Consider the following 22,803-nt stretch of genomic DNA (forward strand, 5'->3'; position numbering starts at 1 on the left):
TTAATGACATTGAAGTTGCCCTTGATGCTGAATGCATAGAATTCATCAGTGCAGGAAGGAGGTGCTGGGAGATGTCTTCACAAGCTGTGTTTCTTAAGTGCTAGCTATTAACTTGAGTGGGAGCAGTACTGGGCCCCCAGCTGCCTGTACTGCATGTGTCAGCATACAGATACCACTGAATCCTTAGCCTAGCCCACGCTCTAGCATACGCATAAAAGGCACAAAATTGCAGAGCAATCTATGTCTCCCAGTGAAACCAAGCACGATGGGGGATCAAACAAATGGTTAGATCTCTACCGACACCTCCAAACTTCTGCAGGCAAAGACAGTAATTCAGGTTCAGGTGAAAGAAGCAGAAAAGATGTGGTAAGAGAGAACACAAACAGCGTGGTAGTGCCTCTTGGCACCACCGTGGTGCAGAGAAGTCTCTGTGTGAGCTCTCCATCAGCAACAGAATGAGCTCTGAACTGAAGCAGAGATTAATCAGTTAATCACACTTTCAAAATCCTTTGGCCCTTTCTATTTTTAAGATGATGCAATTGGCTAGAAGTGATTCAGTACTAACATTTCATCTGGTCTGGGTAATTCCCATCGTAGCTTGTGGTTCCAGATCCACAGCTTCTGGTTCAGACCCAGTGAGAAGGTATCTTCGTGGATCTTGTCCTTCACAATGTTTTTTTCTAGTCTTGGTTGCATAGCAGGACACTCTGCACTCCTGGGTGAGGGGACAGCGGTGACAGCTCCTTCTTTAAAGGTTAAGGCTTTGAAGCTTCATGGCCATGACATCAAGAGGGGGAATCAATGGAGACCAGTGTTAAGAGACAAAAAAAGATATTCTATTCGAAGAAATGACCCCTTCATAACACCTGTTTGTGAACTCCAGGTTTTAAACGAGTCTGACCCAGTAGGGGAAAAAAAAATCAAACTATTCTATACAGAAGAAATTCTCTGCTGGAAAGCACATAAGAAGGTTCACAGACACTGCAAACACTAGCCCAGTAGGTAATTCTCTGAATGAGATGCACTTTGCACTCACAGCAGTACTGATATTCAGCAGCTCCCAGCCCTGAGATTTATTCCATTTTACCAATAAGAATGCAACTAATAATAGTTCAAAAAAGGAAGAATTTTATGTGCAAAAGTAAAAGACAAGATTTTGATCTTTATTACTCTGGCTTCATTCAGACCTATTTTGCACTACTTCCCATACCACAGTACAAGGACAAGCCCTCTTGTTGCCAGTGATATTCTCAACAGGTTAAACCCCAAATAAGTGGGAACAGAATCAGGCTCCAACTTTTTATTAAAAGGGACATGCATTATTTCTCTATTTTTATTAAACATTTCTACCAAGTTACCAAAGTAACTTGTTCTTGGCGTCTTCCATCTCATCAAAGAGCAGTCCATGAAATGATCCTTTGAGAGCTGTGCCAGTTGTAAGACAAAGCCTGTGGAATGGTTGTATGAACCCAAATTAGCTCTGAGAAGAACCACAAGTCGAACTGAACCAAAGAGAGTAAGGACAGTTCGTAAGTTGGTTTGGTCAAGATAATACCTTTGTGGTTTTATTTATTTATTTATTTATTTATTTATTTATTTATTTATTTTCTATATGCCTGCTGTCACTGCCACAAGACTAGACTAGGAACGTGAGTCTGGGAGGCCTTTCAGTGTCTGAGCCTGTGACAGATATACTCCTTTCCCAGCTCAACCTGGCCTGTACCTCTGAAATGGGCTTTGGTTGCATCAGTACTCTGTGATGGTTGGGACACAGTCTGGAGCCATTAGCTCCTGTAGCAATGAACTCCTACCAGCAAAAGGTTCATCATCCATTCACCCTCGAGTTTGTGAGAACTCTGCTTAGAGCAGCCGGAGCTACTCTTAAACTCAGTTTTGTGCTGATGTGGCTGAACCGCTAACTCAAATAGGAAAGTTTCACTCAGGAGACAAGTCTCATTGAAGTCAATGGCCTACTCCCCACATAAGTAATCGTTGTAGAACTAGGGTCTTAACTAGTCATCCTTCACAGAGCACTTTAGGTTTCTCTGAGACCATTTGTTATGGTCTTCCCTCCCTGCTCCTTCCAGTTGAAGAGTTTGGAAAGGTGTCAGAGGATTACTATCATGCAAATTGCAAAAGAAAAGTGTCACTAAGGTAGGAAGGCTTCACAAAAAAATAGCTTTGGGGACCGTACAGTATCTAGAATTAAATTTTATAGTAGTCCATAAAATTGAAGTATGAGCCAAGGGTTAACAACCTTGAATTTTGCCCTTAAAATTAGTCCAAGAAAATCTACTTCATTATAAATACAGTAGTACTATATAGTGTCCTGTTGATTGATATGCCCAAGAGCTACCTTTGTCGGCAGTCTTTTAAGCAGCAATCCTTCATTTTGGTCTTAATAGTGAGATAGGCACCTCCTTCCTAGTTGGGCTATCAATTTTTACCTGCCAATACAGTTTGATGAGCTTGCTTATGTGCTGCTCAGTGCCTCCTGACAGCCAGTACATATAGTCAGCAATCATAGCGCTCCTGGTGACAAAAGCAGAATAAATGAGTGTATAGGGATGGAAGAATGCATATAGCAATATTTAAAGGAGATAACATTAAAAGATTGTAGCATGAAGTTTCTAACAAAAGATTACACATACCATTCAATCTTTGTCCAATTTTAAGACAGACATTAGTATCATTTTTAGATATCTAAACTATGTGCAAGTGAACAGCCCTAATTTTTCTCTTTGATGGCTTTTCTGTATTTTATTGTGAGGAAATATTTAATGCTTTCTCAAAAATGACTGGGTCCTTCCTTCCTTCCTTCCTTCCTTCCTTCCTTCCTTCCTTCCTTCCTTCCTTGTGAAATAGACTAAATATAAGTAAATTTATTCCAGGACAGCATCAAAATGTAGAGCACCCTGTAGTTTGTCAAAGGATATCATCATCTAACGCAAACTCAGATGTACTTCAGCTTTGATTAAACTGTATCTTAAAAAAACAAATAAACACACACACACAAAAAAAATTCCAAAAACCAAAGCAATCAGCTATCTTTGTACCTAATTGAATATGCTTTAGTGCTCCCACTGTCTGTTACAGCCATTGCATTACTCTTTCTAGAGTGGGGGATATTAAAAACTATTGTGCAATGGATATTAATGCAGAGTCTTGACAGACTTGAGAAAATCAGTTTGCTTTTATGGCTGCTTCTCCACGCTGCTCTCCATTTCCTTTCCTCTAGAGAGTCCAAATCCAATTAAATGTGACTAGATGTAATTCCAAATTGTCACTTTAGTCAATTAAACATATAATAATCTTGTGTACCTAATTACCAGCACCGAAAGTTTATTTGTTGATGTAGTGCTATCAATGTGTGCTTCTGCATGTTCCCCTTATCATTGCCTATATATTAATTGTGCTCTGACATTACTGTAAATTGAATTTGAAATTTCCCCCTAGTTAAAAGTGTCTTACAAATAGTAATCCCAATCCTGTTGTAATACCCTTTCAGAGTGCATTTTCCAAGGCTGTATTATGTTCTTAATGAGATATAACCAAAAATACAAGGATTTAACAATAAACATTTCAAGCAGGCCCAGTATCAGGGGGTAACATATTGTTACAAACAGGAACTAAATCTGCCCTTAGATGTTTGCATACAGATCCCATTAATTTCACCGGGAGAAAAGGAATTCAATAGGACCATGGTTTTCTGCATAAGGACAGGGTTTAGCCCTAAGCTTTATCCAACTCTCATTCAGTACGTTGGCAAAAATCCTCTTGACTGCACTAGAACAAAGAGCAGTTTCTAATTCAACATTTTCAGCCCAGCTGATAGAGGATGAACAAAGGATGAAATCCTCATTGGCAGAACTCTTGTTGACTCCAAACGGTGCCAGGACTTAATCCTAAAAAATGACAGAAGTAGCAAGTATGGATGAAACAGAGGAGGTCTCCAACACTACCTGCTTGACACTAAGAGGACCACTCTTAGTTGTGAGATGTTCGCTGTGTCTGGAACCCAAAACATAAATAAGAACGTGGCATAAAAGTAGGAGAAGACTTCAATTAAATTTGTCACATTATTCTGTATTATTGTGTGTCTGGTCTCATAGAGGATGCCTACAAAACTTTCAGCTCCTTTGACCATGGCAATAACTGGTTCTGAAGTCACTAGTCATGGCTATGAGTGATAGTGCCCTCCTGCGGCCAGTTTATAAGAAAGAGATTATTAATCCGAGATTAGAGCAATTCTCAAGTATTGAAGCCTGATATTTTTGGAGGCAAAGGATAATTTCAAGTCGTCATTCACAATTTGTTATATAGATTTAATGCCCCTAAACTGCTGCTATTTCAAAGCTTAAATATGGCTAGTCCTTAACCCCAAGTGCCCCCCTGTCCTTGTCCCATAATGTCCGTTACTGTGGGATGGTGTTGGAGCAGTGCTGCTATGGGGAGAATGCAGTCAGTGGGATGTAGAGACACAAGCCACTTGCTCTGTCATCCCTGCTGCAGGCCATGGTCCATCATCTGCTGAAATGAGGATCCGTCCTGCTGGTGGCACAGCGTGACATTCAGCTTGTGACCTCTCCTTGCTTTCCATTTTCTTCACATCGCTTTGAGAGAAGGAGACGCGTAGAGCCCTGGACAAACCCGGAATCAATTCCTAGACAAGTCGCTTCATCTTTTGCCTTTTCCTAGCATCAACTGGAAAATGAGGGCAATCATATTCGACTGATTTACCTATTTGGTGTGTGAATCCTCCTGGCACAAACTCTCTTTTACTAATTCTTAGCAGAGCGCTCAGCACAATGGCACTCTGATCATGACATAGTCTCTAGGTACCACGGCACTTCAGACAAACTCCTTTCCGCTTTATTCTTCCTTCTTAATTTGTTCTTATTTAAATAATCAGACTCCCAGTTATATTTTAAGCACATGTGCTTAGTTTTTCAATGTCTGCTTTTGTCCCTGCTTAGATTTCTCTTGTACCATTTTGCAGTATCATGAACAGCAAGGCAAGAATGTGAAACCTGCCAGAGCCTTTAAGAGTCCCTCCAACCTTGTTTTCCTTTTCACTTTCTTGGTCATCAGGGAACTCATATAGGTCAGAGCTGATGCTTCCTACTGTGACCTTGTGTCTTATGTGAGACTTAAAAATTTCACTTTCAAAATATGCATGGGCATTAAAGCTATATGTAGATGGTCTATATCTGAATGCAGTTGTTGGTTGGGCTACTCAAAAGTATTTAGGGACCTAAACATCCAGGCAGGAACCAAAGGACCCATTGAGATATCGAGGCAAATTAAAAGCAAATTGAAATACATGAAGGCACAAAGCAATGAGTCAGATCCCTAAGTCCCTGTGAGTACCTATCACGTCTAAACATCCCAGAGAATGTGGCCTTTAGAAATCTAAGTAACAATGACTTTCAGTTAGAGACTTGTGAGCCCATGAGGCTCTCTGAAAACAGAACTTAGATAAAATATTATTTAAGAAAATATTGTTTATGAAATTATTATTTAAGATTCTCAGCCCGTGACCGAACTCATTTACATCTTTTTGTTTCTCTCTCATTAGAGTGAATTAGAGCCTATGATCTCGTGCATATATCTCAAGATACCACACTTGCTTTTACCTCTTCTTTAAGGCTTCACGTCTAAAGGCATTGCAGCAAAGCTGACAATCCTTCCTTCGGGAATAAGGCTGTCGGGAGATTTACTTCTCTATTTGGAGGCGCCTTCTCTATTTTAGAACAAAAAGATTTGGGATAACACTTTGCACTATAAAATGCAATGCTTGTGTTTTCTTTGGTAAAAGAAAACACACACAAAAAAAAGAGTAAACAGAAGAGTAATATGTTTTTCCAAAATTAATGAAAAAAAAAAAAAAAGGCATCCATGGGGTATATGGAACAGCAAGGAGGGGCTTTCAAGACAACTCCCAGAGGATTTGCTCAGCACTTTGATTTTTCAGGATATGAGGTGTTAAATTCAAATGATTTTTACTAGTAGGGCTGGAGGGGACTTGCACAATGTAGCCAAACTCATCTGTGTGACCGGAGTAAGCCTTGATCTTGCAATAAAGTGGCTTGCAATATCTGCTCACCGGCCACTTGGTGGTGTAGGACAATAAGATATATTTATTCACATGTAAACCGAGAAATGCATCTCAAATCCTGAACTCTGTGTTCCTCAGCTCAGCTGCGGAAATTTATAGGACTGGCAATAAAAGAGTCAGAGGGGGCTTTTGCTGTGCAGCAGCTGCTGACACCTACAGCAAGCACTCAGCAGAGTGCATCACAACCAAGAGGCAGCATGAGAAACGTGCTGCATTTTCTGCAATACACCCAAGCACCATAATAGTATTAGTGCTAAAGAGCTCTGTTTTCAATTTTCATTGCAAATGCTGCAAAATAGGAAGGTAAGACTCAAGACTAGCTGCTCAGGTCCCCTTCAGCAGCACAAAGAAGAAGGAAACCCCGGGGAAGAGGAGTATTCCCATACAGACAACAGAGCCTTAGGAGAAATCACAGCCTTTACACATTAGAGAAACTTTCTCTGCTAACCAACCCCACTTGCTGCTCAGATAAGGAGGCTGATAAGTGAAATAAAATTACCTATGCTCCCTGCTTCAAGTGATCCCACCTGGATCTGCAGTAAGAGATAGTAATAAAAAGCCTCAGACAGGGCTAGGGACCCTTTGCAATGTGCAGGCCTGCAGTGCTGGAAGGGTAAGTGTGCTCCTGGATTTTTTTTTTGTTTAAAGAGTTGGCAGGAAATTTAATATTCCTATTCAAGTTTTTTTCTAATGTAGGTGACTGGATATTTTGAGACCCTTTGTGGTTTCTAGCTTCCTTTTCCAGCATCATAATACTGTGATAGAAGATATAAAAGAAACCAATTCTCTCTTTTATGTGACCTTTCTTATTTTCTTTAGAGGTTAGAAGAGGATATTTGTAAGTGGAATAAGTAGGAAGCAGTCATTTTCCAAGTGATTACTCCCTTTCAAAAGTGGACAAAGTAACAGCACTTCATTTCTAGATATTTTTCCATATACTTTAAATAAATGCAGGATTTACTATATTGAGACATCTAAAAATCGGACAATGAAGGACTAAATGTAAGTCTGGGAATACTGAGCATCAATGAAGTTACCAAAGGCAGGTTTTCCTCTTGGGTAGACTAGCCCCCAAATGTGGGCAAAGATATTGTGGCAACCCCTTATCTCTTGTCTGTGTGTGATACCTAATTGCTGCAGAGGACTGAACTCCCCTTGGAACACTGGTGAGCTCTAATGTATTACAAAGGTATAGAAAAGCTCTTGTCTGCTGTCCAGGCCTGTGATGGGGTAGGCTTGCTGTCCTTGAAATTGCTTTTTCTGGGTCATTAACCCACTGTTTCCTGCAAAGAAGATGGCATCTGTGTTTAATATATGCCTCTTATATAGAAGGCTTCTCTCATTTTAAAGCATTTGTCCTGTGGTTGTAGGTAGGTACCTGCTTTGTGCGCCTCACTGAGAGTGGCTGTAAGATGCTAAAAAGATTCCCCATCCAATGGCAACTCCCACGTAGATAAAAATTCTTTGCAAACATGAGCAGAAGGGCAAGGAAAGCTTTTAAAATGATGGGAACTGCTTGTTGATATTACCCTGCTCTGATGTATGGAGTGCTCCCTTCATTCTCTGCCGCTGGGAAAGCAGCACTTGCCCTGCCTCTGGACTGGGACCGTAGTGGTTGGGATCCCCAGGTGGGAGCAGGGAAACAGCCCTACTTCTGAAGTCCCTCCTGGTGGTGCTGGTCCAAGGGGCATGTAAAATATCTTGCAGTGTTTAGAGGGGTTCTGTTTCCATGGCAACTGTTTTTTTCTCTTTTCCCTTTCAGTGTCATTTAGGAAAACTGAAACAATTAGGACACTAAAATTCTTTTCTGAGAGGAAACCCCAGACAGGCTTCCAAGGCAGGTTGCACTGGTGCAAGTATGTAAAAAAAAGCCTCAACTGGTGACTTTGAGCTGGTATTTCCTCTCCAACCCAGCATTTTTATCTCTTTCCATTAAGAAACTGTATGCTTTTCTATAATTTTAAATAAACTTAAGCTATTCACCTAGCTCTTGCCCCCTGCAGCTTCAATTCTGAGTCTCTAGCTAAAATATGACACAGATATGGAATTTGTAGAGAGGGCAGTGGTTTGGTTCTTGCAGAGCCAACTTGATGTGCAGTGAACGGGATTATCTAGTGCTTGCTGCTCCTCATCCCTTCCTGTTTGTTAATAGGGATCTCAAAAAGCTGAGTCAGCCCTTCTGGAGCTATTAAGATCCTACGGCTCCCTCCTCCTCCAGGTCTGCTTGCCCCAGTCTGCAGTCAGATGAGTATGAGCTGGTGGTGCTGGCGGAGGCGCTGGCAGCCTGTTCCCCCTACGTGCACACAGTTGGCTTCCAGCCTCTCCTGTTCTTGCTCGTGACAAAAGAGCTATCTTGAGCGTTGCACGGCACATGGTGACACTGTGAAGTCGGCACTGTGTTTTGGTTAGCAGGGGATGAGAGCTCTATCACTTAATGATTAAAAGAGGCACTTTAGAGGTGCTCTAAACTCCAGTTTTGAACTAAATAGGAACTCAGCTTTTTCTATAAGTTACTAGTTTTCACTTTGTGATTCAAGGTTCCTCCAATATCAGCAGACTGTTGGGTTAAGGAAGAAAAATGTCTTTTATGCTTTGTTGCTCATGGGATCAGACCTTGTCATGCTCTGGGGTCCTGGCCCGCTGGGTGTGAGGACTCTGGCTCCAGGTGAATCCTTGCTCTGGAGCTGCCAGGATCTCCCTTAGGGTACAGGTGCCCTCTCTAACATGCTGGTCCATGGTTCAGCAGCCTTGTCCTTGGGCAGCTGGACCTTCACGTAGCTGATGTATGCCCTTGCATGTATGCATCCTATACTGTCCCTGCAGTGTCAGGAGCAGTCCTTATGTTCCCAGGAAGGTGTGGTGCCCTTGGGCCTCCTCCAAGAGCATTTTCTCTTCTTGATAGAACTGGTTCCAGGACCCTTTCCTAAGTTTTCAGAGCTGCTTATCAAGCAATCTCTTGATCAGCTGTGACCAGGTCTCCTATATCAAGATGCTTTTAGTGACTGTTATTGTACACTGATCCCAAGCCTCATTCTTCTGGAAAACTCCCATGTAACTCCGAGGCTGAATTTATGTATAATGTGTTTATGCCCATTTGTTCAAGGGCTAAGGTGTTCTTTCAACTGAAATAGGTTTTCTCCCTTCTGAGGTTTAAATCTTGATCGTGTTTTGTCAAGAGCATCCTCCTAACTTTGGAGATGGTGAGAGAGGAGAAATATATTTACTCGCTGACATTGTAGTGAAAGTGCTTGTGGCATTTTAGAATTCATCACCTGCAGATGCTCTGACCCCTTCGGTGGCACCTTGAGGATTGCTTTACAATGGGAAATGGCCTTTGGCTGTACTTTACATGGTGGCAGCTGATCGTAGTGCTACCCCATGAGAATCATTCTGCAGCTGATGAAAACTGGAAGCAATGCAAATATGGGTATATTGGGCCAACAAGTATTAGCGAAAATTGCACATAAACTTGAAAATGCTTATATTTGACTATTTTCTGCTTTACTCCTTAATTTTAGAACTGGAACTAGAATTTATTGGAAAGAATTTGGTGTATTGTGTCCTTGGGGCAGGGGGAAATCATGTGAGATCCCAACTTGACAGAGAGCCAATTTAAATTTGCTTATCCATCCTGCTTGTCCCAAGCAGTATTGCTAACAGCCAAACTCCTGTTCAGATTCAGTGTTCTAGCATACAATTAGCATACAATGTAATATGTTTAAACAATGCATGGTAGGGGAGGAAGGTGAGGGTTACTTTAAAAGTAGATAGAGATGTACAGTGATTTTCTGCATTAGGCAAGCAGAAGTAAATGATAGCTCAAACTACTAAGCTTATTAGAAAACCATGACCAAATGCCTGGATGGTGCAGTCTGTAACAGGTAGAGAACACTTGTGTCACTAATGGAGCTTGACCAAGAGCAAGGACTCCAACGAGGTGACAGAAGTGGTGCAGAGCTTTGTTTAACGCAATCCGCTGTGAAAGCTCTGTGCAGTTGTTAACATGGTTAAACTAGGCTGAACTGAGTCCTGCTGGTGTCACTGGCTTTGGAACCACCTTGAGTTCAGTCTGTCCAAATATTCCTCTCCATCTGAAGTCATACAGTCACACAAAAGGTTCTGAGCTATTCCCTCTTACCTCCTGATGTAGTGAACCCGCTGATTGTGTATCTGCAATTCCACCAATGTCTGTCTTATGATTTCAGAATTAGTATTTATGAATATTTTCCTGGTTAATACTGTCTTCTCAAATTTGGGCAATTATATGTTGCCCCTTAGGAATTATTAGTTCTTGGAGGTATGTGTGGGTCTTTATTTTGTTCATCTTCAGTTTAACTTCAAGGGGAAAAAAGGTATTTTTTCTTACATTTCACCTCTTGGTGAGGAGCTAGTGCCTTGTGGGTTTGAAATTACTATATTGGACATCTATCAGAGCCACATATTCTCCTAAAACAGCTTTAAAATATCTGCCTGCTTTGTGGACCTCAGCTGTTGGTGATCCAGTAGGTAACAACTTCTTTCTGCCCCAAATTTTTGGGGGATTTTTTTGGATTCAGAAATGTTACCAGTGACATATAAAAGCCGGCTTCTGTGATTAGGGCTGTCTGACACTTGCTTTATATATATATATATATATATAAAATTTTCTATATAATGTTGGTGAAATGGAGTTCTGAAGGATCTGTCCATTCAGATTAGGCAAGGGAATTGCTTCAGGGGTTTTGAACAACACTTTTCAATTTCTCAGTTTGAAACAGCTCTTTTCTGAGAAGTGAGATACATTCAAAAAAAAAAAATGTTTACACTCAAATGAAATATTCTAGGTTTATCTGAATTCATATTTTTAACTTGGAAAAATGTTTGATTTCTTCTCCCCCTTCTTGACTTCTACAACTCTAGTGGGTAGACACTAAAATTGTTGCCAAAGCTATGCCTGATAGAAGCAAGTGTTCATCCAGGGTGTTTTCGACTGAAATTCAACCCAGAAAAAGGGAGACCATCTTTCTGAATGCTCTCTGCAGCTCTGCTTGGAAAATGCTTTCTTCTTCCCTCCTATACAAAATGTGTTGTTACAATTTTAATACCTGTAGAGCTCTACCACTAGCATCCATCTTAAATGATGGACAAAGTGACCTTTTCAGTCTCTTGCCTAATTCACGCTGACTGGTCTGCCATTAGTTAGCTAATGATTTGTGAAATATTTTTGTGCTATACCTTGTGGTCCTCAGCTGAACAGTCATCTATAAGTGCCTAGTATTATTAGTACTGATGATCCATAAGAAGTTATCACTATATTTTGCCATGCACACCCTTCAATTTAAGCATGTTCTGTGGTTAAGAAGTGATGGTGCCTGTTGAGGTTTTGGGTCTTTGGGGCAGTGGGACCCAACCAGGACACAGCTCTGCCCCTGACAACTGAGTGTTACATGTATTAGGCTAATTGTAGCCACTAATTATAGACTGAAGGGGTTGGAGTTCTACTGTGTGTGATATTATATATGCAAAGTCAATATTTCAACTTTCTTTGAAAAAATGGATATAGGATGATATTATAGACAGTTGAAAGCTGTAGAGACATGATTAGAAATCTAAATCTATTAATACCAGAGTACCTTGCTGCTTCTGAGTATCTTTCTAAACACCTGAACACAGCAGCTTGACGCAGGTGATTCCGGAAATAAGCTGGGTTCAGAGTAATGCTCCTTTAAAAGATAAGATAAAATTTAAGTTCTCACTTCATTAGAAAACCATTAGAATTAAACTAACATGTATGTTGTATGCACTTGTTCTACACAATTTAACAGATTCATTGTATACCCTGATGTAATATGAATTATCACTTTTCCCTTGATATCTGAGATGCATGAACAAGAATTATTAAAATACTTATTTTGAAATTATACCATAAAGGCAGTTTATATATAGTTCTGTGTATGGTTTCAGAAATGCCCATTAAAAGCTCTAGTTTTAATATGCTATATTGCCCCTAGTTTGCACATACCATATACAAAAAATGCTCCTGTGCTACTTGTTAACCCCTAGCTCTGAAACCATAACTGGCACTTGCCTTGCACAGTGCTTCTAGGTAATGATGTATCTAGAATGCATTTTAACATTAACTTGGACTGCCTTAAAATGCTTATATAATAAGTTATTGACTCTGTGGTAGACCTTGGTATGCTTCTTAGGCACTTAAAACCTTGATACCTTGATTGCATTTGTTAAAGTTAAGTTGATATCTGGAAAAATATGCCAAGTTTCACGTTCATCAGTACATACACATTTTAAAAATATTTAGTAGCACTTTACCACATCAATGAAGGGTCTAACATTTTGGATTCTATTGCAGAGAAACCTTATCAACTGTTTTTATTTTGCTTCCTCAGTGCAAGTTTTGTATATCGTGTTAGGATTAACTGCTCCTATATTTCCAGATTGCAGTATTAGTGTCTTCAATAGCCAAATCATTTACTGAAGTTTATTAATAGTTTTGAAACTGTGATATAAATACAGATGAAAGCACAGAGACTGTTCCATCTATAGAAACAGATTTATACAATCAGCCTATGCTTTTTGGAAGGCCATTAGCTGTCTTCGTGTTATGCACTTGTAGATTACATATGTGACCTCCAGAAGAAGCCTTAGGACTAACAGATAAAACCAAGAAATATTTTCAACATGCTGTGGACACATGAATCAATCATGCTCTTTCTCCAAGGCATGCAAAAGGACTAGCCTCTGAATAGTTGTCTACAATAGTGAATAGTTTGATGTCCAAATGGATCACCAGACCAAAGAAGCTGATGTTTAGACCTCTACATCTATATCATAGGCAATTTGGGCTTCTGACTTGTGCTTTTGGACTAGTCTGATCCTTTGGACCAGGTGTCTTTATGCATATTACTCAAAGCTGTCTTGAGGACCAGTTGTTGGTTTAGATTCCCCTTGTCTTTATCAGGTGAGGTGGATTGGGCAGGTAGTTTTCTCTGAAATCCATCCAGTTTGAGTGCCAAAATAGATCTGGCACAATAAAACATTATGCTGTAGGAGCAGAACTGTTCTGTGCTGGGAGCTCAGCTCTATTGATAATTGTTTTAGGAAGGTCCAGGAACTAAGAATTGTCAGAAAACTATGCTTTTCCATGCCAACACCTGAAAAATGCTCAGAAACAGAACTGTATTTAAATAAAGCATTATCCTGCATGAGCTGTCTTTCTGGAAAGAGAATGTAGGGGAGGAGGACAAATTAAGCTACAGGATCATCATTTGTAGGTATTACTGGAGGAATCGGACCTCAGCGATGGGAGATGCTGAATTAAAATTCAACATACAAATCAGTATCAGATGTTAACCTCTAGCTGCTGTTAATGGAGGTAGAGAGGGGACCAATTACTCTTACTGGTAGCAAAAAGATAATGCCAACAGCAAACATTGCAGTTCTCGGCCAAATGTGGCTCAGATTTGAAGTTCAAACAATACTGGTGGCCACAGAAATGTAATCTGGCCAAAAGGAAATCATCAAAAGATCAAATACTGTCAGCATTTAATGATTTGACCAAGGCATTAATACTGTACTTGAATGTCAACTGATACTTCTGCAAAGCGTTTTAAAGGAGATTATTGCTGCTCTAAACTGTAGTCAACAGTTGATAATAGTATTATTGATTCTTTTTATTTATTTATTTTTCCTCTCCTTCCTGAAGTTATTGGCTCTACCACAGTCAAGCAATATCACTGTGAAGGGGGGAAAAAAATTAAAAAATCAATAATTCCCTGGGACTTAGCAACACATTTTCTGTAAGTCTTAGAGCAGGATGTGCTGTGATAGGTTTATAATAAATACAGGACTGTAGCTGATTTTCAAAGCATTAGATATCAGCTCTCCACTTGTCACCTTGATTCCTTAGTAGCTTTAAAAAGATCAACTCCTTCTCTCAATCTATAAATTCCATACAGGGGGAAAAAAAGAATTCCCTAATACTTTGAAGATCTCCTGTCATGAGTAAACAGGAGAAAGCTGCTTCTGACTACCTGCCAGTCTGGTTTAATGTTGTTGGCTCTCTGTAGTCTATACCTTAGGAAAAAAAAAATGCTACTACGCACTAGTTTATCCATAAGTAGTTCCAGTTTAGTAGGCTTAATGAAGAATGACATTAACTTATGTCTTGTGCCCACTGAGACTCTGCAGAGCTTTTTCCTTTGGGTTTTATGCCCTCTCCTGACCTTTGGTGAAAAGGAAAAGACTAGAAATAGCAGAAGCAAAGGAATGATTCAAGCAGAGGCAAGGAAGAGAGACCCTAATTCCAGGCAGCAATCCCTGAAACAAGAGCGGATGGAGGTCTCATCTGGCCAAGCAAGAAGTGGGCATTGAGAGCAATATCCCCTGCTCAATGATCCACCTGCAGCCATGGGGCAGTCCTGAAGCAGAGCTGGTTCCTCCCAGGACTGGGGAGGGATGTGTCTCAAGATGCTTTGAGATAGCAAGTGGGGAAAGCAGTGGTGCACTGGCTAAAACCTGGGCAGGACAAACTCAGTGCATGGTGACCTCCGTCCTGAGGTGGAAAGTGTTTCCTTTATCTTCTTACTCATCTGCTTCTTGTGGGAGTCCCAGGCAGGTAAAGGAGTTTTGACAGAAAACATCTGAAAATGGATCTCTTATTTTGCACAGAGCAAACTTCTAATCCACAAAGCTGCAAATAAAGTTGCTTCATCCAAAGATTAAAACTTGTGTTCTTGCCAGGTTTTGCCCTCATCTGTCAAATGACTAGGCTAAAGTAAATGTGAAATAGATTTTCATTTATTTTTCATCTTCAGTGTAATCCAAAGACTGCCCTGTTAAAAGCCTTTTGTAAATCATTTGGTCAGTTTTTCTCAACAAAACAGTCCTTAAGTAATACTGTATCAGCTGCTTTTTTGACATTTTCATTTTTTCATCTTGACATTTTATCTTAAAAATAATACAGTGTTTGTCCTGCTATCTTCAAAGTCTGAGGAAAGGGGAGGAAGGTATCACTGCTGTTCCTATCACAGAAATTAGAGTATGTGAGTATGCGAGTCAAATGCATGCCTTACGCTTCTCTTGTCATTTTTTTTTCAATCTTAGTGTCCACTATTAAGAAAACAGGTTTAGGAGGAAACTTGGATTGCCAGATAGAAACTGGAAGCTGGAAATCCTGCTGCCTTTTCTCTATGATGTCTCTCCTTCTGAAGTTCTTCCCAAATGCAACAGGGATTTAATTCCACTCTTCTGGCTGAAAAAGTGCCTTGGCAGTTCTTCAGTGTGTCACTCTGGTTTGGTCTTTAGAGGCCAAGAAAAAAGTCAATGAGATGATTCTATACATGAAACAAGTGGAGGAAAAAAGTATGCTTCACTAATAAGAGCTGAGTGCTTGTTTTGTTAGTTCTGCAAGTAAAAGCTAGCTTGTTCTTGGAGGTAAGTGTGGTTATTGCCTTAGTTGCAGGGACAGAAGCTGTTTCTCTACCCCAGCTGTCCATTACTGTATAACAACCTTTTGGGCAAACATATTTTAATGGTCAATTATAATTGACTATCAGGAAGGAATTCGGTGATTTCTTGGAAGCAACGAAAGCAGTGCTGCTGTGATGTGTGTGCATGCCCTGGCTGTGGATTGCCCTGTCTGCATGGCACAGGACGACCGTACAAGTGTAGCTACTGGAGTGCTCCTCACCACAACATTAAATACCACGTCAGCGCAAGTAATGTGTCAGCTAATGCTCAGCAGATGCAGCTGTAACAGCGAACTGCTGTAAACTGATCCAATGCTTTTATCTTCAGGGAGAGCTGTCAATCAGTACGGCTGGTGATGCAGACCTATCTACGCTCAGATGAACCTGGCAAATCCTTGTTGCTGTGTGGCTAGGTTTAACCTCAGCTTCCCTTTTCTTCCCTGTTTCATCTGTATGGCAGGTAGCTTATTATCTGGAGTTGTAGTGCTATTCTTACATCTGCTTGACTCTATCATGACCTGTTCTTAGTCCCAAGGGCTGTATCACCAGCTGGTTTAGGAGAGCACAGCTCTACTAAAGGTGGTTGAACTCCTCCTGAACCTCATGGGGCCAGCAATCCACTTGCTGTATTTTCTAGCAATTTGTGTGTGCAGCTACGTTATGGTTCTGGAGGTCTTGTTTGGCCAGTATATGGTGGTGTTTCCTTGTGGGCAACTTGATGTTCTTGCTTATTTGCCATACATGAAAGTTTAGTGAAGAGGCCATCCTGAAGAGGAAAAAATACTCCATTGGAACAAATTGTTTGATATATTTGGTGGGGCTGTTAAACACATGTTCAGAAGCACATTCTTCCAGCAGGCAAGAGTGTGGTGGCTTTAATGCTGGCTCACATCTGTGGTGAGAACAACCATGTGAAGGAAGGTGTGAGGGAGGTAGAGCCCTTCTCCCAAGTTTGTTCCATCTCTTAGTGGCCAAACTTTAAAGATTTGGATCCTGTTGGTTCCCTGTGGAAACTTTTCTGTCACATTGATGCCTGGCTATGACTTGTACCCCTTCTCGTACTTCTTTCCCAAGAGAAAGAGCCTCCTTTCCTCCAGAGAGTCCTCCTGACCAGATTGCTCTCATTTGGAGAGGTGACATGGAAAAGCAGGTGAAGTCTGTTGTGTAGAGAGGAAAAGAAGCTGGAGGGCAAACAGCCCAGCACTGCTCAGGGGATGTAACTATGGCAGCAGCCATAGCAAAGACTGCTTGTTGAGGAGAATTTGGCCAAGAGTGGAACTGTGGTAATCTGGTAATTCACTAGGAATTCTTTCTAATGAAATTGTCACCACTGCATCAAGCCAACAGCACCAGACGGGAAAGCAGCTCCCTAGCTGAGGTAGATCAGGAACCAAATCTTGTTATGATGAAGGGGACAAGTGACTTGTCTCTGTGTAGTACAGTGTAAAGGACAAGGGGCAACTAGAGGATCTAGAGGAGAGGTTCATCACTGCACAGATGTAACCATCTTCAGCAGTCTGTCATATCTAAACAGATAGGGGAGAAAAGTGCTTTTACACACACACACACACACACACACAGACAGACACACACACACTTTGCCAAGAAAGTGAAATATAACTGCCATGCTAAAAGGTTCTGCAGCAGCAATTTGCTTGGAATTGCAAGCATGAGATAAATGTCTTATATAGGACTTGATTCCTCAGCTGTAAAGGAGGAACAAAGAATGTTCTCCCGTCTCGAATGGAAAGATATTTAAGATCTTGTTTCAAAGCTCCCAAAATTTATTAATGTATGAGGAGAGAATCTGCAGTCCCTGTCTTGACTCACTTGCATCAAACACTGTGTGGATAAACATTTTTGTGATAATATTAGCATCAAAGTCAAGGGCACTAGTATTTGACCCCAGTTAAGAAACACTGGCCTGTAAGACACGAAGAATAGCACAGATATACTGACCTGGAAATAATATACTACATAGAGCTGAGTATAGGGGAGAATTCAGAGAAAATTCATCTCATTAAAAAATAATAAAAAGTTGAAGTATGGAGAAATATTCAAAATGATGTGTGCGAAGGAATTATTACTTCTGGTTTATATTATCCAGAACATCTCAATGGAATAGCTTTGTATTAATAATATCTCATCTATTATGTATATTGCAATATGCCTAACAGTTGCTGAAGTAATTAGATTACGCTAATTCTTCTCTTTTTCTTCCCTCTTTTGAGGAGGTAAAGTGATTAGGAGGGCAGTTTAAAGGGAAATATACCTTACATTACAGACTTCCTTTAGATTAGTAGCACCGACCATTACATTTTACTACTTCTGCTTTTATTCAAAATTCTGTTCTCATCTTGAGATCTGGTCTTTTCTTTCTCTTTTTTAATGCCCACCAATGACACTATATCATAGCATCATTGCATATATTTTTTGATTATGTAATATTTCACTAGAATGCAATTTTTCAACTTTAGTATAGTTCTACTTTAAAGGTGCAGAGTAAGGAACTCGGGGAATGAACAAGTAGCTGAATATTGAATCTTTAGTCTGAAAGCACTGAATTATTCTGGATTAGAGAGCCCTAACTTATCCTACCTATAATTCATTGATAAGATGCCTGTGCATGACAGATATTGCACAAAGCTTGATCATTAGTTATTATTTTAAACCTTCTGTAAGTGTTAAAAAATCTTTGGGGAAAAATGCAGAGGATTTAGAGTTGAATCTTCAGGCTTCAGCTGTTTTAGGTTTTTTTTTGAGGCAGTGTCTGCATAAGAGATTCCCTCTGTTAAGTCATCTCTAAAGCAATCTTGTACTACTTAACAGAGGTGCTATTTTCTACTTCATGTGTCTCCCTATAAATTGTGCAGGAGGCATTACAGAGAGCCCTGCCTTCCACTGAACTCACAAAAAGGCATAGCAGGAGAGGTTTTGCAGATTTATTGCACTCTGTGCATTGCCTTCTGGCAGGGAGGGACAGATTTAGCAGGAGGTGATGAAGGCAGAGCAGAGCCTGAAAGGACGCTGGAAAGTCTCTGCTAACCCCCAAAGGCTGCAGAAGAGCTCTGCTCAGCAGCTCTCATGAGAGCCCTGGTAATTAACATATTTTTTAGGCACTACTTAGAGATAGTGCTAGAGAAACAGAGCACAATAACCATTTCCTCTTTCTCCCCTGGCTCTGATGTCCACAATTCCCAGTGTAGGTTTGTGCAAGGAGGGCAGAGCTGCTCTGGGAGGAGGCAGGTGTTGAACCTCCTTCGTGGCGGCACTTAGTATAGGGTACACTTAGTGTGCCCCTTGCCAGCACTGGGCTTCCTATTGAGTAGCAGCAGCCCTACTGAGATGAGATAGTCCTTTTCACCCACACAGCAGGTAGCTACATCCTCCTGCTGAGATCTAACCGCTTAAAAAGGCTGATAAATATAGCACTAAACTGATAGCAGACCTGTGTCCTGGACTGGCAGCATTTGCCAGGCATTGTACCTGAAAGCTGCTTGAATGTGCTAGCTGTCCATATATAGGTAAGTGAGTCCAAGCACTTGTCTGTCCTTCTTCACCTCTTGTGCGGCATGAGGACCATAACAGCAGAGGATGCGTCCGTGTGATTGGGGGGAAAAAATAAATTTCCAATAGAAAGGTTCTGAGTTATCTTCCCATGTGTAACCAACAGGTCACGCAGAGTCAACATAGATTAATCTCAGCTTACTTTGAGGCAAAGGCAAAATAAAGAGACTGCAGAGGAGGACAGAATCTCACAGAGAGTCATGTCTATCATATTCTCAGAGATCCTCCATCTTCAATTATCACGGAGTTCAGCTTTGCGCGCTCCAATTTCAAATAAAATTGAATCTTACCAGGAGCAGAGCTGTGTGTGTGATGCTCTGTGGGTTGTTTTTCCACATGTGGCTGTTGCTTTATGGATTTCTGCGTTGGGCCTGACCCTCTAAAGAGCAGCCTTAATTGAGGGACTGCTTTGCTGAAATACTGTGTTCTGCTTCGAGATCACTTTAATTTGGGGTAAAAATTCAACTGTTGACATCAGGTTGAGCGACATAAGGCCTAAGTACTATTCTGAGGTTTCTTCGTCAGTTCTTGACTTCTCAGACCTTCACTGTTTTGCCATCTGCTATAATTGAAAATTGCCTTCTGCAACTAAAGGGAAAATCTAATTTCTCAGCAAGCCATATGGGGTTATTAAGATCTTTATACCCTGGTATGCCATAATGCCTGGGCCAAAAGGATCAGAGGGTATGTAAATATTGTGACTCATTTTATAGCTTCAGACTGCAAGTTAGGAATTGTTCTGATGCCTATCTTGCAATGAAAAGTGGTAGTCAAGTAAATTACTGCAGACATTGTTTGGCTAGGTCAACCTATGGCACATTTATTCAGGGCTGTGACAAGTGAGAAATATTTTTCATAGTGCTTGTTCACAAAGGGTACATCTTTGATATCAGTCTGACAAATGATCAGAACTAGACAGTGTCCTTAATTTTGCCCATTGAGTCTCAAGGCAGCCTCAAATCTTGATATTAAGAAACTAGAGACTACAATTTCCAGTCTTCAGGAGGACCCAGACGTGGCTTCTGATACACTGATCTAAAGATGATGATAGGAAATGTATTCCCTTTCTTAAGAATGGGAAAGCTGTTTCCCTGCATATGTCTATTCCCAAACATTTTTAAAACATAGCTGCTGAATCTTTTCTCTGTTTAGTTTTGACATTTTGCAAGATTCCTTCCAAGCGAAAGATACTTCTATATATTTGGTAGAACTACGTAAAGGGAGAATAAAGCAGAATTTTGGTTAACAAAGCTTCAAAAATGAATGCAGGAGCTGTGAAATTTACATGAAATTAAAGAAAGAATAGTCTGGTAAATGCAAATAAATGCAGAAAGGAGTATTTTAACTTTGATTCATGATCAATGCCAAAGGATTACCATCAAACCATTACTGTGTGGTGATGAAATAAAAACTCAATAGGAATAAAAATTCTGTATACATTGGCAAACTGATGGCAGTAAGCTATATTTAGTAGGAGAGATCAGAATATTTATCTTTCTTGAGCAATATACCTTTTGGTTATGTTTCAGGTTCAGTGTTTATATTAATTGCATCTCAGAGTATTCTTTGACTGGTGTATTGTGTATTATGTTCCCACATTTTACAATGTGACAATCATGGCCACTAGGTTTATTCATATTCTGCATATTATTAAATGAATTACTCTGAAAACAGGCATTATTTACTGCCTGTTGCCTTGCGCTATGCAACTAAAGGGGTTAAAGAATAAATGGTTAGAATCATATGAAAAAGAAAAGATTGTTTTTTCTTTTTGTTTCCCAGTGATCGTAATCTGATTGCATTTGCTTTCTCTGGAGGTCATGGTTTCTGTTTTAAGACAATAGAAACCGAAGAGGTTCTGCATAGGCTTTAGTTTCCATAGCAGTGAGCTAACTACACACTCCTATCTTGAAATCAATATAACTTAAAGGAGATAGAGGAAAAATGCCTAATTCTAATTGTATTTATACTGTCAAAACAGCTTTCTTTATATTTTAGCACTTTCAGAAATAACAGAATAAGAAAGAGACCACTACCACATTTTTTTCAATAGCTGGATTCAAGTCAGACTTCAGATATTTTTTTTCTAACCTAGTCTTACAAAAATTGTGAAGAAATTGTTTTTAGTCTGAAGTCGGACTGCATATTTTTTATGTGACTTTTACAATCGATCCTGAATCCTATACTTTGGATGCTTTGCACCCCATGTAGTAATGCTCCACCTGAAAGAAATGTAGTCTACTCACCCATTGGAGAAACACCAGAGTGCACCTGGTATGCTCTAAGCTGAAGGGTATTCATGGCCATAAAACCAGGATGGTGCCTGGAATTAGCCTGAAGGATGCCCCCCACAGTGTACATAGGCCCATGGAGCCATAGCTTTATGGAGGAAAAAGCCCTTGGGAGAAGGGTAGGGATCAGTAGAGACAGGAGGCACCAATCTTGTCATGAAGTTTGGACTCTTGGACTTCTCCATGACTTGATTTTCCCATAACTAATTCTCCTGCCCTGGTGGCATCACATCTCCATAGTGGTGCATTGCTCTTTGCCACGCTCTCCTGCACATCAGGCATATGATGTGCTTCTATTTTTTGTGGTTACCCCTCTTTTGTGGTAACATTGATTTGGCATGATTTTATGGAAAAACCCTCAGCCTGCGCTAATTGCAGTTTCCATTCTAAATTAGAGGGAAAAATAGAGATCTCAGTAATGAAGTGCTGTCTGTGGGAAGGTATGTGCTTAATACCAAATACCATTATGCCCAAATGCTAATTAAAGGCAGCATAAGCCCAGCAAGATCCTAACTCATCTGCATATGGTGGAGGTGAAATTCTCATTCATTTTCAAGCTCTGCTTATGAATTCTTTATGTACTGGTGATCCTTGTGATATGGATCACAACTGAGCCAGTGAAGGAATTCTATAATTGAAAATAATTTGGAGTCATCTCTAACCAAATCCAGCATTCAAAAAGAGCTAAAGATCAGGAACATGTCATGCCATTAGTGCCACAGGAGACCAACTATATTTATATTCATCTAGCTTCAATCTTAAGGATGTCCTGAAGTAGCTACATGACTCACCCACATATCCTCACCTACTGCATTATCAAAGCAGTAAACACATACTGTGATTTAATGTCAAATTTTGAGAATTGGTTTGTCTTAAACATCAGTGCCATGAGTGAGCAGTGGGTTATTGATTCTTTTATCAATATTAGAGGGATTCTTCCTGCACAAGATAAATTCATAGACTTTGTTTAATTTTTGATTGAAATCTTAGAGTATCTAATCAATATTTATTTTTACCTGTGTGAATGATTCAGGGCAAGATCAGGCTTCCTCATTTTTAAGTAGCAAGTTGCAAGCTTTGTCTCAATAAAACTGGCAACACTGGAAATATCATGCGGAGATGAATCAAAGGGTTTGCCCATAGCAGCACCTTTACTGCAAAGCTTTATAAGAAACAGAGAAAATATTTACTAATGTTGTAATATACCTTCTGTTAGATAGAAATGCTTTTTATAACTGATGAAAGGAGAAAACTGACTTCTAAGTAAAATATAGCCTGACTTTTACTACAGTTAGCACTACAACAACAATCAATACAAATACATGTGAATATAATATAAAATGCAATGTTTTCTTCCGTT

General features: G+C 40.1%; 1 protein-coding gene across 1 annotated transcript in view; it reads right to left on the bottom strand.

Annotated features, from left to right (window-relative positions):
- SPATA16 (spermatogenesis associated 16) overlaps positions 1–22,803 on the bottom strand; it is a 71,108-nt gene that overhangs the window by 34,795 nt on the left and 13,510 nt on the right. Inside the window, exons 2-4 of the mRNA XM_026045406.1 lie at positions 22,460–22,605; positions 11,731–11,820; positions 2,448–2,532 (exon numbers count right to left, since the gene is read on the bottom strand). Of these exons, the coding sequence (XP_025901191.1) occupies positions 2,448–2,532; positions 11,731–11,820; positions 22,460–22,605 (321 nt within the window). The remainder of the gene's footprint in view (positions 1–2,447; positions 2,533–11,730; positions 11,821–22,459; positions 22,606–22,803) is intronic.

The sequence above is a fragment of the Nothoprocta perdicaria genome, unplaced genomic scaffold (assembly GCF_003342845.1).
Source record: "Nothoprocta perdicaria isolate Ctin4 unplaced genomic scaffold, notPer1 scaffold_4, whole genome shotgun sequence".
Classification (NCBI taxonomy): domain Eukaryota; kingdom Metazoa; phylum Chordata; class Aves; order Tinamiformes; family Tinamidae; genus Nothoprocta; species Nothoprocta perdicaria.